This window comes from Sapajus apella, unplaced genomic scaffold (genome assembly GCF_009761245.1).
Source record: "Sapajus apella isolate SASKATOON/1434 unplaced genomic scaffold, GSC_monkey_1.0 scaffold46, whole genome shotgun sequence".
NCBI classification, from domain to species: Eukaryota; Metazoa; Chordata; class Mammalia; order Primates; family Cebidae; genus Sapajus; species Sapajus apella.
In genome coordinates this window covers 16,066,033-16,082,148 of record NW_022436986.1, presented here as the reverse complement: position 1 = coordinate 16,082,148, position 16,116 = coordinate 16,066,033, and the positions used below count along the sequence as shown (strand labels likewise).

At 41.9% G+C, this 16,116-nt stretch overlaps 1 protein-coding gene across 1 annotated transcript in view; it reads right to left on the bottom strand.

Annotated features, from left to right (window-relative positions):
- Positions 1–16,116, bottom strand: part of PALM2AKAP2 (PALM2 and AKAP2 fusion) — a 506,606-nt gene that overhangs the window by 269,691 nt on the left and 220,799 nt on the right. The window contains 2 exon segments of the mRNA XM_032240316.1: positions 3,064–3,194; positions 15,939–16,019. Coding sequence (XP_032096207.1) covers positions 3,064–3,194; positions 15,939–16,019 — 212 coding nt within the window.

Here is a 16,116-nt window from a genome sequence, read left to right as displayed (position 1 = left end):
GATGGCTTGTGGGTAGTTCTGCGAGCCTAGGCCTTGTTTCTGCTCAGCCCTCTTGTACCTCTCCCATTGCCAGGAAGAGACAGCGTCATGATTAGCCTGTTAGCGCAGGGTAAACAAGAGTGGACTTAGGCAATATGCAGCTTAGAATCAGTTAGGTGAGCTCAGCCCTATCATCAGAGCCATGCCGGTCAATCCACAGGGACTTTGTAACACTGTAGGGTGCTCATGTTTGCAATGAGCCTTTAGAACTATTCAAATGTCATTCTGTGAATGAGAAGTAAACTGTGTTCGACTACAGGGAAATGTCTTAGGTGACTGAGTGTCCTTTATGGGAAGAGAGATAACAGCTCTTTCTTCCCATGGGATTGAAGATTAAAGACATTAATAAACATTGTGGTAGAGAAGATGCCAGTGAGATGAGGGGAAGCAGAAACTGAATTCCAGGGTAGGAAGAAACTGCCCCTCAGGAGGCCCTGCAGAGGAAACGATGCTCACCATAGTCCTCCTCCTACGGAAAGAAGCTCCAAACGCAGCACATGTCCAGTGCCCATTTGGCCCAAAGTCATGACTAGGACAGAAGAAATGGCCCCTGATTCCAGGCCTCACCACCTACCCCTTGAGGCTATTGCGATTTCCTTTGTCTGGCTTGGGATTCTAGCTCTAAATGGGCAAGACTGCCTGCATACATTGAGTGAGCCCTTTATTCTGTTGACTTAAAGGATAAACAGAACTTTATAGCTCTAAATGGGCGAGACTGCCTACAAACATTGATTGAGCTCTTTATTCCGTTGACTTAGAGGATAAAAAGAACTTTAAAATTTTTTTTCTGAGTATGATCATGGCCAGCTGAACAATAAACCAGCCTCTAACTCTCAACACCTCATTCCAATGGTCAATTTAGCCAAAAACTGAGTCTTGATTTAAGACTCTAGCCTCCACGTGCAATGGCTCATTCTGCAAATGTGAGTTATCACCTATTAGACCATAATAACAATATATTTGCAGTCAAGCCAAGGTTAAACTGCCAATTTGATTGGAAAACCACGTTTCCCAATGCGATTTAAGAAAAACAGAAAAGGACAAACACGGTGGTTCACATCTGTAACCCCAACACTTTGGGAGGCCAAGAGGGATGGATCACTTGAAGGCTGGAGTTCAAGACCAGCCTAAGCAACATAGTGAGACCCTGTCTCTACCAAAAATTAAAAAAAAAAATTGCCAGGCACAGTGGCATGGGCTTATGTTCTCAGCAACCTGAGAGGCTGAGGCAGGAGGATAGCTTAAGCCCAGGAGTTTGAGGCTGCAGTGAGTTATGATTGTACCACTGCAGTCCAGCATGGACAGCAGAGTGAGGCCTCATCTCTTAAAAAAAAAAAAAAAAAAGAAACGGAAAGAAAAATAGATAAGGTCATGTAACTAATTTTATCCTATTTTCCAAATCCTTTCTGCCTTCTGTCTATAATAACACCTACTCTCTCTCTCTTTATATGCATATGATATACATGTATATGATATAAATGGTTGGTAACAGTTTAGCCTTTATCCTTTGTATTCTAAGAAAAAGCATGTGCATGTGTGCATATACACGGGTGTGTGTGAGTATATATATGTATATGTATACACAAACCCTCCAAATTTTTTCTCAGCCAATTTCCTTCACAAGCAATGTTTATTTAGCCAAGCTGTTCCGAAAGCGCTTTAAGACGCATGAGGACCTAAGCAAAGTTGGGACATAGGCTGAAGTATGCCTTTGGGATTTACTCGGTTTGCTTTTCCCTTTAGTGACACTATGACAGATGCCCTCAGAGTCTTCATTTGCTGTTAGGTATAGATGGCTGGTAGCACTTTAGCTATTACCCTTTGTATTTTAAAAGAGCTCATAAGCTCAGGAGACAGAGATGAAGCCCCAGACAGTGAGATTTCAGGCAGAATTTGGTGGGATGAGCTGGAGGGATACATTTGGTTCTCAGGCGTCTACGCTTACCACCTTCCATCCCTATCTCATATCTCTCTGGCTAGGCGTCCTGGGACCTGGGGTAGCTAGAGCTCCCAAGAAGAAACCTACATTATTGTTCCTGTGTGAGCCTGGCCAGCCATTGGCCACAGACAGGTTGCTTATCTCCCAGATTGAAATGATCAGATCCTGGTTGAGTACCATAAAGAAACCACTCTCCGAGCAGTGAAAGCAGACAACACAAAGTGTATGTTTAGAGCACAGGCACATAACCCACCGAGGTGCTCTCACTCAGCACTTCTGCACTCTTCATTTCAATCCCAAGACTGTTGACTACAGTTTTCCCATTTCAAATTGACCGAATATAGCAAATTTGAAAACAGACCCACTACAGCAGCAATAACAGCTAACAGCCTGACCTGAAGGAGGAAAAAGATGAAAACTAATATGAGAACTCAAAAGGGAGCACTTACTGAAGGGGCAAGCTGCTCACAACGCCTCACAGGCCCATGAAGCCATCACGGTGCTGTATTACAGCCCAATGCAATAATTAGTACTCTTTGCAGCCACAGAAAAGGATGAGATCATGTCCTTTGCAGGGACATGGATACAGGTAGAGGCCATTATCCTTAGCAAACTAGTACTAGAACAGAAAACCAAATATTGCATGTTCTCACTTATAAGTGGAAACTAATGATGGGAACACACGGACACATAGAAGGGAACAACATGCACTGGGGCCTGTCGGAGGGAGAAGGGAGGGAGGAGGGAGAGAATCAGGAAAAATAGCTAAGGGGTACTAGGCCTAATACCTGGGTGGTGAAATAATCTGTCCAACAAATCCCCATGACACAAGTTTACCTATATAACAAACCTGTATTTGTACCCCCAAACTTAAGAGTTAAAAATAAAAACAAAAAAATAATTAGTACTCTGTGTCATAACTCCAGCTCATCTGGAAAATTTTAAACAACCTCAATGTGCTTTGTCTAGGAAGAAAATCCTCAAGTACCGAAGGTAACAGTATTGAGAAAGGCCACCTAGAGGAGAGCAGTGGTTACTGCACCATAAAACCACGGCAGGGGTTCCCTGGGCTGGAATCCACCTACCTCTGGATGTTGTCTTCAAGTTGCTTGACTCTGAACTCATCCTCTTCAGACTGCCGCCTCCTGGCTTCCTCCTCTTCGGTAGTTCCCGCGGGTATACCCTGCAGCAGCCATTTCTCCCGAAGCACTTTGGACTGTGGGAGTGAGGGAAGACAACAGACAAGATGATACTTTTTAGTCCACACCCTCCTCTCCCTCTGCAGTGGTGCTGTTTTAGCTCCACCCCTCACCAGCGTTGCCTGAATCGCTGCCCTCACCTCCTCACTAACTTGGCTCCCTAGTTCCCTCCGGACCAACACCCAAAGAACAGCTGGAGGGATTTATTTCTATATCGTTTTCTATGATTACAAAAATTTAAAAACAGAGTGAACTGTGCAGTGAATGACCATGTAGCCTCATTTAGATTTCACGGTTATGAACATTTTGCCATATTTTCCCATATATTTTTCATCAAATGATTTTAAAGTAAATAACATATTTTACCCAACCATATGACAGTATGAGCATCTAAAAATTAAGAACATTTTTCTATGCAACTACAATTTCATTGAGAAACTTCCTAAGACCACCTAATATCCACACTATATTAAAGTGTTGTTTTAAAAAGATTGTTATGCCTGTTCTTAAAAACTCTTTAATGACTCCCAATCATCTTCAACAATAATCTCCAAATGTTATAAAAATCATGTGCCTCTAGGTGGGTATGGCGGCCGATGCCCATAATCCCAACATTTTGGGAGGCTGAGGCAGGAGGATTGCTTGAATCCAGGAGTTGGAGACTAGCTTGGGCAACATAGCGAGACCTCGTCTCTACAAAAAATTAAACAGTTAGCTAGGTGTGGTGGTGCACGCCGTAGTGTCAGCTACTCAGGAAGGCTGAGATGGGAGGATCACTTGAGCCAGGTAGGTCAAGGCTGCAGTGAGCTGTGATCATACCACTGCACTCCAGCCTGGGTGATAGAACGAGACTCTGCCTCAAAAAAAAAAAAAAAACATACATCCCACATTTGCAAGTATACTACTACAAAGCATAGTGGAATAAAATGCTTTTGTTTCAGGTCAGTGGTATGGAGGCAGCAATTACTGCTTTGAGATGGGAAATGAAAACAGTTCAAGAAAAAAGCATGTTGAAATTCCCTGAAAGGAAGGGCAAGGGGAGGAAGGTGTGAGAGGATAACTTTGATTCAGCTTCCACTTCCATGGTCTCTAGAGGGCTGATGGCAGCAGCTGCTGACCCTCTACATCATGGCTGAGGACCAGTGAGCGTGCCAATGGAGAGGTCAGTGGTCACTGGAGGGGACCACAGTGAGGATGCAGGGCACATGACCAATTCTTCCCAGCAACAGTAAGTCACCGAAGGAAGAGCAGGAGCAATGGCTATAAAGCCAGCTAACACAGAATAAAGACCGGGCTCTTTGGCTCCCTGGCATCACCTCTGTCCAGAATTGCATTTGATCTCATCAGGCAGGGTAAGCAAGGTAAAAGGAAAGAACTCTTCTAATGACTGAGAGCCAGGGAATGCATGCTTGTAGCAGACTCCCTGAAGCTCTTATGAGCAAAGGATGCACAATTCTGTAGACTCTTATTTGTATGCGGTATTAAGGGCATTTTATTATAAACCTATAAGACGAGTCTTTAAAAATTACCAACACTTAGTATTGTTTAAACAACATCAGTGTGCACTAGACTTCACTCATGGTCCTGATCCACCAATCTAAAGAGAAGTCCGGGGGTCATTTGGTGCTGTAGACACCCTGCTCCATGGCCAGGAGCAAGTTTAATCAACCTGGAATTCCTGCACTTCCAGGATAGACCCTGTGTTGACAACACATCATCAGTGTGGGTTTAGGTGACCGTGGTTTTTATTGGTGTTATTCTTGCCTTTTCATTATAAATAATTTCATTAAAAAATCACTGTTTGTGGAGATCTGTTTGATTACTCTTACAGCATATAAATAAATTTATGGTACTTGACCTGTAATTTTTTAATAATTAGGCTTAAAGACTTGAGTTTGTTCACATAGAATTATTCCTTACTATACTCTTACAGTGATTATAGACAAGAACCACCCCCACACCCCAATATGTATAAACAGTTATGCATCATTGGTATATGCTGCCTATTAAATGTGCTCTGCATAAATAGTGTGCATCTACCACCAGGGTAGGCATTAAAATGTACAGTTTTTACATTATAGGGCATTGTTTGATAATATAAAATCGGGTGTAAAGCGTGCAGCACAATTTGTTTACGTTGGTTGCTTGTCAAAGCTTTATCAGAGATTCTTTTCCAACGGAAAGTGGGAAGGGGTGGGACAAATCGGTCGCTCTTTCTAAAAAAAATTCAGAACCATTGTTCTCCACATAAAATTCTGAAAGTTTCCCAGACAGACCCTATTAGCACATTATGAAAGACCATTACTTAATCAATTCATGTTTTTATATTTTTATTCAGATCTTTAATCCACCATAGGCACAAAATAAATTGTTCATTGGTGGCAATTTAGAAATAGAAGAATGATTATTGCTTTGCTTTTCTTGGATGATAACCTGGCTCTAAAATTTACTCTCAGGAAGAGGGTAGAGATCACAAGAGCCACGCTGAACAGTGGCTTACAGCCTGAGCTCTGGAACCAGTCTGACGTTTACTAGCTGAGTGAGCTTGGACAGGCTCCTGCACCTCACTGACTGTCACATTTCTCATCTATAAAATGGAGACAACGGCAGTACCCATCTCAGAGGGTTGTTATGAGGATTAAAGGAGTTTACAGGCTAAAAGGGCCACGCGCATACTTAGCACTACAGAAATGTTTACCATTGTTGTTGTTCATCCTGTTCCCTTGGGCTCTGCTTTATTTACCTAAGAAATAACAAGTAAAATACCACCAGAAAAGCCTTCCACCTCTATAGGCTCTGAAACACACACTATGGCCCTTTCATGCTATCCTTAAATTATTTCTTTTTACATCTGTTCCCCCTGTAGCCTGCCAGTTCCTTGAAGACTGGGACTGTCCTTTATGCACTTTCGGATTCACTGCAGCACCTACGATTTCCCAGTTCATCCATTTCCTCATTCATTCTATGGACTTGGGCTACAATTCCATTGAATGAATGAATGAGTAAATGGATGAATTTGGAAATTCTCAACTTTCCTTCACTCTAATTATTTGGGAGGGGTAGGGACCACACTTTCAGGGTGCTTCCTGTGCTAAAGATGTCCAAACCGTAGATGCTAAAAACCTCAGGATTCTGAGGGACAGCCATCCTGGAAACCTTGGCTTTGGTGTAGACCCTCTGGAAAGGCAGCTGTGGACAGTCCTGGCTGTCTCCACCCCAGCAGGGATGCTCGGCAGCCACATCTTCTTGCAACGTACGTGGCTGCTCTTGGAATGTTCTCTCTGCTGTTCTTCACACAGTGCCTCCTGCCACCATGTGAAGGGTCTAGCCCCTCACTTCTCACCAATTTAGCTGCCGCCATCAGCTGGTAGCTCTGGCCCAAGCTGCCTAATGACCCTGGTCACTCAGAGGTGCATGTCCCTCTACTCTTGTCCCTTTTCTTGATACAGGTGTGACATCATCAAGAACATCCCCAACAGGAGGAGCGAGGAAGAGAGGCTCCAACAGGAAAAGGGAGTAGTAGGGTTGGGTGTGGTGGCTCACACTTGTATTCCCAGCACCTTAGGGGCCAAGGCGGGTGGATGACCTGAGGTCAGGAATTTGAGACCAGACTGGTCAACATGGTGAAACACCATTTCTACTAAAAATACAAAAATTAGCTGGGCGTGGTGGTGAGCACCTGTAATCCCAGCTACTCAGGAAGCTGAGGCAGGAGAATTGCTTAAACCCAGGAAGCAGATGTTGGATGTTGCAGTGAGCCGAGATCATGCCACTGCACTCCAACCTGGTGACAGTACAAGACTCTGTCTCAATAAAAAGAAAGATACTGGGAAAGGAAGTAGCCCTGGTCTCAGAGAAGCCTGTTTCACAAAGGTGTTCAGACATTTTTAAGAAGCCAATAAAGCATAGTTGATTTTCCACTTGGCTCCAAAGTCATGCTGCCAGGGGAAATCACCAATTCCGAAGGCTTCCTTAATTGACTCCAGATCCCCCTCATGTTGTCTCCAACAGGTCTCCAAATGGAATGGCCTATACTGAGTGCACCATCCAAAGCACCGGGTTCCACCATTCAAAGCATGGGTACTGTGCTGGCTTGTATTGGCTGCCTGAGTGTTTCAGAATTTAGTGGAAGCAGAGCTCAATAGAAATAAAAAATAAAAATTAAAAAAAACTTTTCCCTTTGTGGCCTTTGTTGTCCAAATAACATACATCCACAAAAAAGTATTATAAATAACATAGTATCACAGCTTTAGTAGAGATGGGGTTTCGCCATGTTGGCCGGGCTGGTCTTGAACTCCTGACCTCAGGTGATCTGCCCACCTTGGCCTCCCAAGGTGCTAAGGACTGTCAAACTTCACATTTGTTAAATGAATGCCACCATGGCGAGTCAGTACAAGGAAGGAGCAGATGGGGAGCTGGCGGCTGGACAAAGATAACCTTGACAGGGGCTTCTGAAAGGAGGACAGAGGGAACACCCAAAGTAAATCTTTCTTGCTCTATTTGCCGGGCCAACTTTGGAAAACAAAAAACAAGAACTGAGTTTCCCAAACTTCAGTATGCATAAGGATCACCAGGAGAACTTCCTAAGATACAGATTCCAGGACACACCCATGGAGACGCAGATTCTCTAAGTCTGGCATAAGGCCTGGGAATTTGAATTTTAATGAGCTCCTAGGTGATGCTGTCATTTGACAACGTCAGACTGAGGACCACAATTTGAATACCACTGCATGAGGACTTATGACTATCCAAATGTTTGAAGAATACACAAGCTTTCTCGCTGGCTGGTCAAACAATATGATCTAAAAGAACTCCTCACACCGGGCACAGTGGCTCACGCCTGTAATCCCAGCACTTTGGAAGGCCAAGGCAGGCAGATCACCTGAGTTTGGGAGTTAGAAACCAGCCTGACCAACATGGAGAAACTCTGTCTCTACTAAAAATGCAAAATTAGCCAGGCTGTGGCGCATGCCTGTAATCCCAGCTACTCGGGAGGCTGAGGCAGGAGAATTGCTTGAATATAGGAGGTGGAGGTTGTGGTGAGCCTAGATCATGCCATTGCACTCCAACCTGGGCAACAAGAGCAAAACTCCATCTCAAAAAGAAGTCCTCATCCTCTCCTCCTGTGCCCCTCATCCTCTCCTCCTGTGTCCCCAAGTCAAGATCAGTGGCTCTCTTATCCCTTTCCTAGGTGCCAAGAACTCTGCCAGTCCCCAAAGTCACAGCTCAGGAAGGCAGGCAAGTCCTTTCTCTCACCAAGCCTTCATCCCAATAAACAAGGATGCAAGATAATTTCAGACTATGATACTCCCTGAAAAGAGGTAGACAGGACAAGGTGACAAAGAGGGACCAGGGGAGGACACCTAAAGTGGGAAAGGTCTTTCTGATAACTTGAACATTCAAGCTGAGATCTGAGGTCTGGAAGGGTGTTCCAGGTGGAGGGATTGGCAAACATACTAGCCTGGAGGTAGGACAGAGTTTGGTGTGTTTGTGGACCAGAACAAATGCCTCAGTGGCTGGACCATAATACGTGTGGGGTGGGGGAGGGAGGGCAGAACAAACCGAAGATGGAGAAGAAAGCAGGGGCCAGATTAGGTAGAATTCTGTAGCCCTATTAAGGAGTTTGCTATGTATTCTAAGCACAATACGAAGAACAGATTGCGAGGGGTAGGATTACAAAGTACAAGTGATGGCAGTCTGTATCTTTCAAATGACAAGGCATATTAGCTTGAAACAGAAGAGAGACCAAAGAAATGAAAAGCATGGTGGTGCATTCTGGACGTAGAATCAACGTGACTTGCAATAGATTCGCTGTGGGCTAAGAAAGGGAAGGATTAGGGTGATGTACAGACATTTGGTTTCAGTGAAAGGGTGAATAGTGGTATCATCAATTAGAGACTGGGAAGAGTAGAAGAACAAATGGTAGAAAAGCAGAAAATCAAATATTTCATGTTGGGCATGTTAAGTATGAGAGGCTTCTAAATGAAAGTGGCATCCATCTAAGTGGAAGTGTCAGAAAGGCAGCTGAACATGGAAGACTGGGGTTTAAAGGCCATCGGCTAGAGATGTCAATTTGGGAGTCATAGATACATAAATGGTATTTGCAGCCATTGTACTGGGTGATGAAGGTGACAATAATAGAATTCTTACTGCTTTATGTGTTTTACACATACATCCAGTTAACTTTCACAAACATTCCACAAGGTAGGTGCTAACATTAACTAACTTATCTACAGTATCACATCGAGTGAGCTGTGGACCTGGGATCTGAAGCCAGAAGGTACCCTCTGCTATCTTGCCTCTGTATAAGATCACCCAAGAATCCTTTTTCTTGCTCAAATAGGATTTACAAAATCATCAGGTGCCACAGATGCACTTCCTAACATGGAAAACTTTTCCAGCTCCTCCAATGGTGGGTTCCATATTGATGCTCTGGCTCCCCCACTGGCCCCAAAGTCCTCTCAGTCAGGGCTGTATCTTTTATGCATCCACAAAGGCTGACATGTGAGGAATTACTGGAAAATCGTGCACATACACTGTATTTTAGCAAATATAATATCTTGGGTCATTAAAGCTAAAAAAGATCACAGAGACAGTCTAACCTAATCTTTTTCACCTACAGCTAAGGTAACTGCAATGAAGTAACTTTTCTTACTTTCTTTTATTTTTGTAGAGATGGAATCTCTCTATGCTGCCCAGGCTGGTCTCGAATTCCTGGGCTCAAATGATCCTCCCACCTTAGCCTCCCAAGCACTGGTATTACAGGCATGAACCACTGTGCCCAGCCTAGATACCAGTTTTTGGGGTGACCCTGGTAAATAGTGAAGTGTGTCTGGAGACGCTGGGTGGGGCAGAGTGGGGAAGTAGGAAGTGAATCAGAACTTGTAATAAGTCTCCAATTGTTTCCTGGTCAGATGTTTGTTATTTTTATAAAGTCATATCTGGCTCTCTTTTTACTTGCACATTCTGGCTTTGATGTCATACTTAGATAAGACTTCCTTTCCCTCATGATAAAAATATTCACCTGTGATTCCTTTGTGTACTTTTATGATTTTACTTTTTACTCTGGATCTTTCATTCCTTTGTAAGCTGGTATTGACTATTCTAGTGGATGATGGTTGGAATATGGCTAAATTCAATTTTCTTTTCTTTTTCTTTCTTTCTTTCTTTTTTTTTTTTTTTTTTTTTTGAGACAGAGTCTCACTGTGTCACCAGGCTGGAGTGTAGTGGTGCTATCTTGGCTCACTGCAACCTCCGCCTCCTGGGATCAAGCGATTCTCCTGCCTCAGTCTCCCAAGCAGCCCAGCTAATTTTTGTATGTTTAGTAGAGATGGGGTTTCGCCATGCTGGCCAGACTGGCCTCTAACTTCTGATCTCAGGTGATCTGCCTACCTTGGTCTCCCAAAGTGCTGGGATTACAGGTGTGAGCCACCACGCCCAGCCTAAATTCAGTTTTCTAGCAGAAAATGGGTTAAACTCAGCATGAGGCAATAGCTGTATTTGTGTTTTCAGTCATTCACCTGTGTCCTCTCTCTCTTCCCCTTTCCCTTCCCCTAACTTTCCCACTCTTTCCTTCCTCCTTCTTGACTCCCAGTAAGATTTTGGTTTGGTTCTGAGATTTTGTTATATACTTCAGTCCACATAGGGAGAAGCCGACCCAAGACTTTTGATAGAAGAAATTAGATTTTAACTTCCATTCAAGCTCTGTGTATGGAAACAAGGGAGGAAATATGAAGTTACTTTACAGTGTGTACTGTGCCCATCTGTTCAATATTTTAAAATTTGAAATAAGCCTTTCACATATCCCAGTTACAAGGAAATGTCTAAAATTAGTGCTAAGGGTTCAAAACCAGGAAAGACACTGTAATATCCTTACAGCAAGGCTTCTGATACCTTCAGGCTCTTCAGCAAATGACCTTAGTAGGCTGAAAATAAATATTTCACAGGGTCACAATTCAGCCTTTCATCTTTTTTCATCCAGCTTTCTTGGAAGAAGAGGTTGTGGTCTTCCAAATATAATGACAATTTTCATAGCTTGGATTAGAAGAAAGCTCTAGTGAGGGTTCCTTCCTCATGAATAAGTAATTCAAAGTCAGTTTATGTATTGAAGACATAGTATTAGCAATTTGATTCTGACAGGGCCAACTCTGTCAGACAAACCTTTGTAAATATGACAGTCTCCAAGGAATTCATGTTGCAGTAGGTAGGGAGTGCATACTCTAGGCTGGGACTTTGAACAGACCAATAAAATAGACAACTCTCTGGCAATTCAACCAAGGGGCAGAGGGAAATATTAAATTCATTCTACTCTAGTATGATATAGTACTATATCTGATTTATTTTTAAAAAATCTATAGGATCACGTCACATTATAAAAACAATAAGAATAAATAATTGTTTCTATGAAATAAAAAGCCAGGACAATTTTTCAAAAGAATAACGATAGTTCGTATCTTATGAAATATTGCAATATATTAAAAAGCTATAGGGATTAAATGAGAACAATACTGGCACAAGAATGGGCAGGTTAATGTAATAAAAAGAATCCATAAATGGTGGACTCAAATGTAAGTCAGAAATATGTAGGTGATAAAGAAGACATTTAAATCAGCAAGGGAAAGGATGAATTAATCAATAAATCACGTTGAGACAAGTGGCTCAGCATCAGTAAAAAGTAAAGTTATATTCCTGCTGCATATCTCATCTGTAAATAAATTCTAGATGGATTTATGCTATTGAAGTATAAAAAACATCATAGCTAAGAGTTCGAGATGGAGACATTCTTTTCAAGGATGACATCAAAGTCAGTTATCCTCAAGTAAAAGAATGCTCCATGGGATTTTGTGAAAATTATAATTTTTTGTATGGAAATTAAAAAGAGCCCATATAAAAAAGAGATAAAGGTTAATATTATTTCAATACTAATGTTAATATAATTTCATTTTACCCACAGGCTGGTGAGCTCTGTGAACAATGATGACATGTCTTAATCTATAGAAATACATTGGGGAAAAAAGTATAGAAGGATATACCTCTGTATGGGTTCTATCTGAACGGTAAGTATACAGTACATATGTTTTTTTCTTTGTATTTTCCTGTACCTTTAAATTTAGTTTTTGCAATGATTATATACTCTTTCAATTTATAATCATAAAAATAATATAGCTATAAAAATTACTTACTAGTTCTACTTGTAATGCTTAGAAATTATTACATTACACTACACATACTTAAGGATGCTTTAAAAAGAAATCCAAGTTTAATTTGGCCTGGAGTTCAAAGTGTCTTGAGGTTTCCAAACCACAGGGATGTAGCAGCTAGTATTTTACCATTTTATACTTTGGTCTTTTATTATATTATAGAATTTGTTCAAAGTCCATATACAAAGTGATGATATTCCATTTTGTGAGTTGCTCACTATATGCTCCTAAATATTGTGATGAGTAAGTCTTCTAAAAATATATATGAATGCCCAAACTACTCTCTTGCATTCTATTTATTTTGCTTTGACTAGGGACCAGTGAATCTGTCTAAATAATCCATCTCATTGCATGAGAATAAGAGTCCACAGACTATTTGATAATTCTCACATGTGAGAATTATATCTTAAAGATACAGAATATGAGAATTATATAAAGAATATGAAAATCATATAAACATGACAACTAACTCTAATGCAGTAAGAATATTTTTTTCTTAGAGAATATCTAGGATTTTGCAAATTAATTTAATAAATATTGATTACTGACATATTTCCTAATATCCTCTACTTCAAAAAACTTCAGTAATCACTGTGACATGTCTCCACACAATCTACATTTTCTGGAGTCCATAACAATATATTTAGAGTAAGAGAGACAGCAATGATGGTAACTGGCATCTCACTAGATGAATTATTCCAAAGGAAACATTTCTTTCAAAGAGAACAGTGGCCTGGAAAGAGCTCAGTCTTTGAAAGCAGACAGCCCAGGAGTCCCTCTCAGACTCCCTCACTTATAGTCGCTATGGGCTTGGGCAAATTACTTGACCTCATGAGTTTGTTCCCACACCTGTAAGACAAAGAGAGTAATAACTGTCTTGTGGTCATTATTGAGGGTAGGTGTTTAAAGTACCAGGCACATGTTAGGCACTCAAAAAAGTGGTGACTGTTACTGGTGGTGGATAACAGGCTACCAGCAGAAAGCTGGCTGACTCCTTGGTGAGGCTCACAGAGGAGAAAATAAAACCTCTACGAACATATTTCAATCCAGAGGCGAGGCTACTAGGCTGCAAACTGGATGATTACAGGGAAAAATCTCATGCTATTCAAGTTCAGTTGCCAGTTTACTGATTTAAAGAGAAACATATTCCTTCCTAGTGCCTAAAGTGATCCTGTCCTTCAATCAGGCAAACCCTTCCTTATATCAAAATAACTGATTAGTTATAGGGAGGATGAATTCAGAACAAAGAGAGGCAAGGTCCTGAGGGAAGTTTCACCTGGGCCACAGTGAGGCCTGAGGACCCTCCTCACCTTACCACTGAACCCACCTCACCAGCATACAGAAACTCAGGATGCGCCAAAGCTGGGGTGTCTCTCTGCATGTAGTACCAGACAACCACCACCACCTTTGGAACCTCTGAGCTTTCCTTTTTCAGTATTCAAGGCAAACAACCCACCCTCATTCTGTCCACACAAGCCTTTCCCAGAGAGAGGCATGCAATGCACTGACTCCACTTAGCAACTTATCATCACCTCCAGTCCTCCCCACCTCACCCACCTCCTACCCTGCAATAGCAAGGTTGCCATGGTGCAAGTGTTGAGTGTTCCCTCAGATAGCCAATCTCAACAGCTGTGTGAGAATTCTACCAAGATAACCATAAAGAAGTAGCTGATTCCCTTGTTTCCAAGTCCTTGAGAAAAACCTCACTGCTTCCCCATATAAGACCTAGTAGGTTTTACTGTTGTTTCTGTTGATTGGATGGATGGATGGATGGATGGATGGATGGATGAATGGATGCATAGATAAAAAATGAATTGATATAAAATCAACAGAATATAGTAATACAGCACTGGACATCAGCAATAAATGAGTCCTCGGTATCTTATTTAGCACCCAGGATCATGAGAAGGGAGACAAAAAAAAAAAAATCCCTTGATGTTTTGACATATGTTTATTCCCTGACTAGGTTCACGGAATACAAAAGCAAAGGACTACATTGAGCTTAAAGTGAGGCTGTCTAGCCAAAAGCAGCCTCTCTTTTCATTCAGTCGTTTTATTTAGAAGCTCACCTTTAACCAGAAATTCACTGAGGTTTTAGTACATGTTGGTCTCTTACAAGTACCATACTGAATGGACTGTACTCTGAGCCAGAGACCTCACTCTGTCCAGACTGACCTTGAACAATTCGCTCAGTTCTATCAGGTGTTTTTAAGGCCCCCTCTCTGTGAGAAGAGGATACTAATTTTAGCCCTCCACCCTCCCTCAGGAATGTTGTGGGGAAAGAGCAACAGCACATGGGATACATGCAAGCACCTACAAAGAAAGATCTGTCAATGAATTCATGTGATGAACAGAGAGAAACAGGCAATATCCTCAGTATCATGCTGCTTTTCTTCCTTTAAGCACATTTCTCTGGTTAACGTTAATGGTAAATTGATAAACATGCTAAGCAGATATAGGTCATGCTGCTATTTTCAATCAGTAACTCGCTTGCTGATGGTTCTCATTTTGGGAATTCATTTAGCACAATTCTGATTTCTAGAAAAGGATAGGGAAAAGTAGCCATAAAGATTTATCTTGTTGAAAAAAAAATCCAAATAATTCATACCGAGCATCATCCCAAAAGTCAGTGCCACCTTCCCACCCAGCCCTCTGAGCAATGCAGCTCTGTGCAGGCAATGTCACAGCAACATGAGGTGAGCAGAAGGTTTTCCTACAAAAAAGCCCAGAAGCAGTCAAAGGCAAGCAGTAACTCCTGGCTGGCCACTGGAATGTGGTCACATTATTCTCTGAACATGTGAAAAGCAACATTCTGCAACCAGTGGGGTCCTTGTGACAGTGACAGAGCTTTCTCCCGGGCTGTAATCAATTACGATGCTTAAGTGCATTATGTTTTAAAGAAAAAATAAACAGCTCTTGTGTGCTGTCTCTGTTTCTCTGTCTCTCTCTTTTTAAGATGGTACCATGGAGACCCATCCAAGTCAAATCATTTCAAAGCCATCTTTGACCAACTGCTTGCTCTCAGAGAACACTTTCAGAATTGTTAAACTAGAACTAAAATAAATGAATAATCTGAAATACACAATGTTGTTCTTTTATCAGATCACATTGTTTAATCTCCCTTTTCTGCATATCAAGAAAGGAAATAACAATTTTAAGTAAGAAAAAAGAACAGTCTGTGAAATATATCTTTTGGAGCCTCTGAGCAAACACACCCAGCACCTATGCATGGGAGAAACGATCCTGAAACGCTGCCTCACCCACCCTGTGGAGTATTCTCATCCAATTTCTATATATAGCCACCACACTTCACATGCACAAACCCTCCACCCTGTCCACATGCACACTGTCATCTTATGCTTGCAGAAATTGGAATGCTGTAATAATGCCCTGAATTTGAGAAATTCACAAGAAAAGCCAAGAGATGGTTTCCTCGATTGAATGAAAAAGGCTGGTTTGGTTGGCGGCAGCGCCTTCACGGCAGGGCAGGCACTGCCCAGCTCTCCGGAGTGTGATCTGCATGTCTAATAATGGAATAGGTTCCTGGGATCAGCCGCTTACCTTGGAATGCTGCAGCAGAAGTATCTGCTCGTCAAGCTGTTGTCGCTTGCCTTCTATTTCAGTCTGCCTCTTTCTTTTTTCCTTGAAAATAAAGAGAGAGAGGCTGTAAGAGTGGGTGGGTGTTGGCTCCAGAAATTTTAAGGCAGGAAGTAGCAGCAGCAGCAGCAGCAGCAGCAGC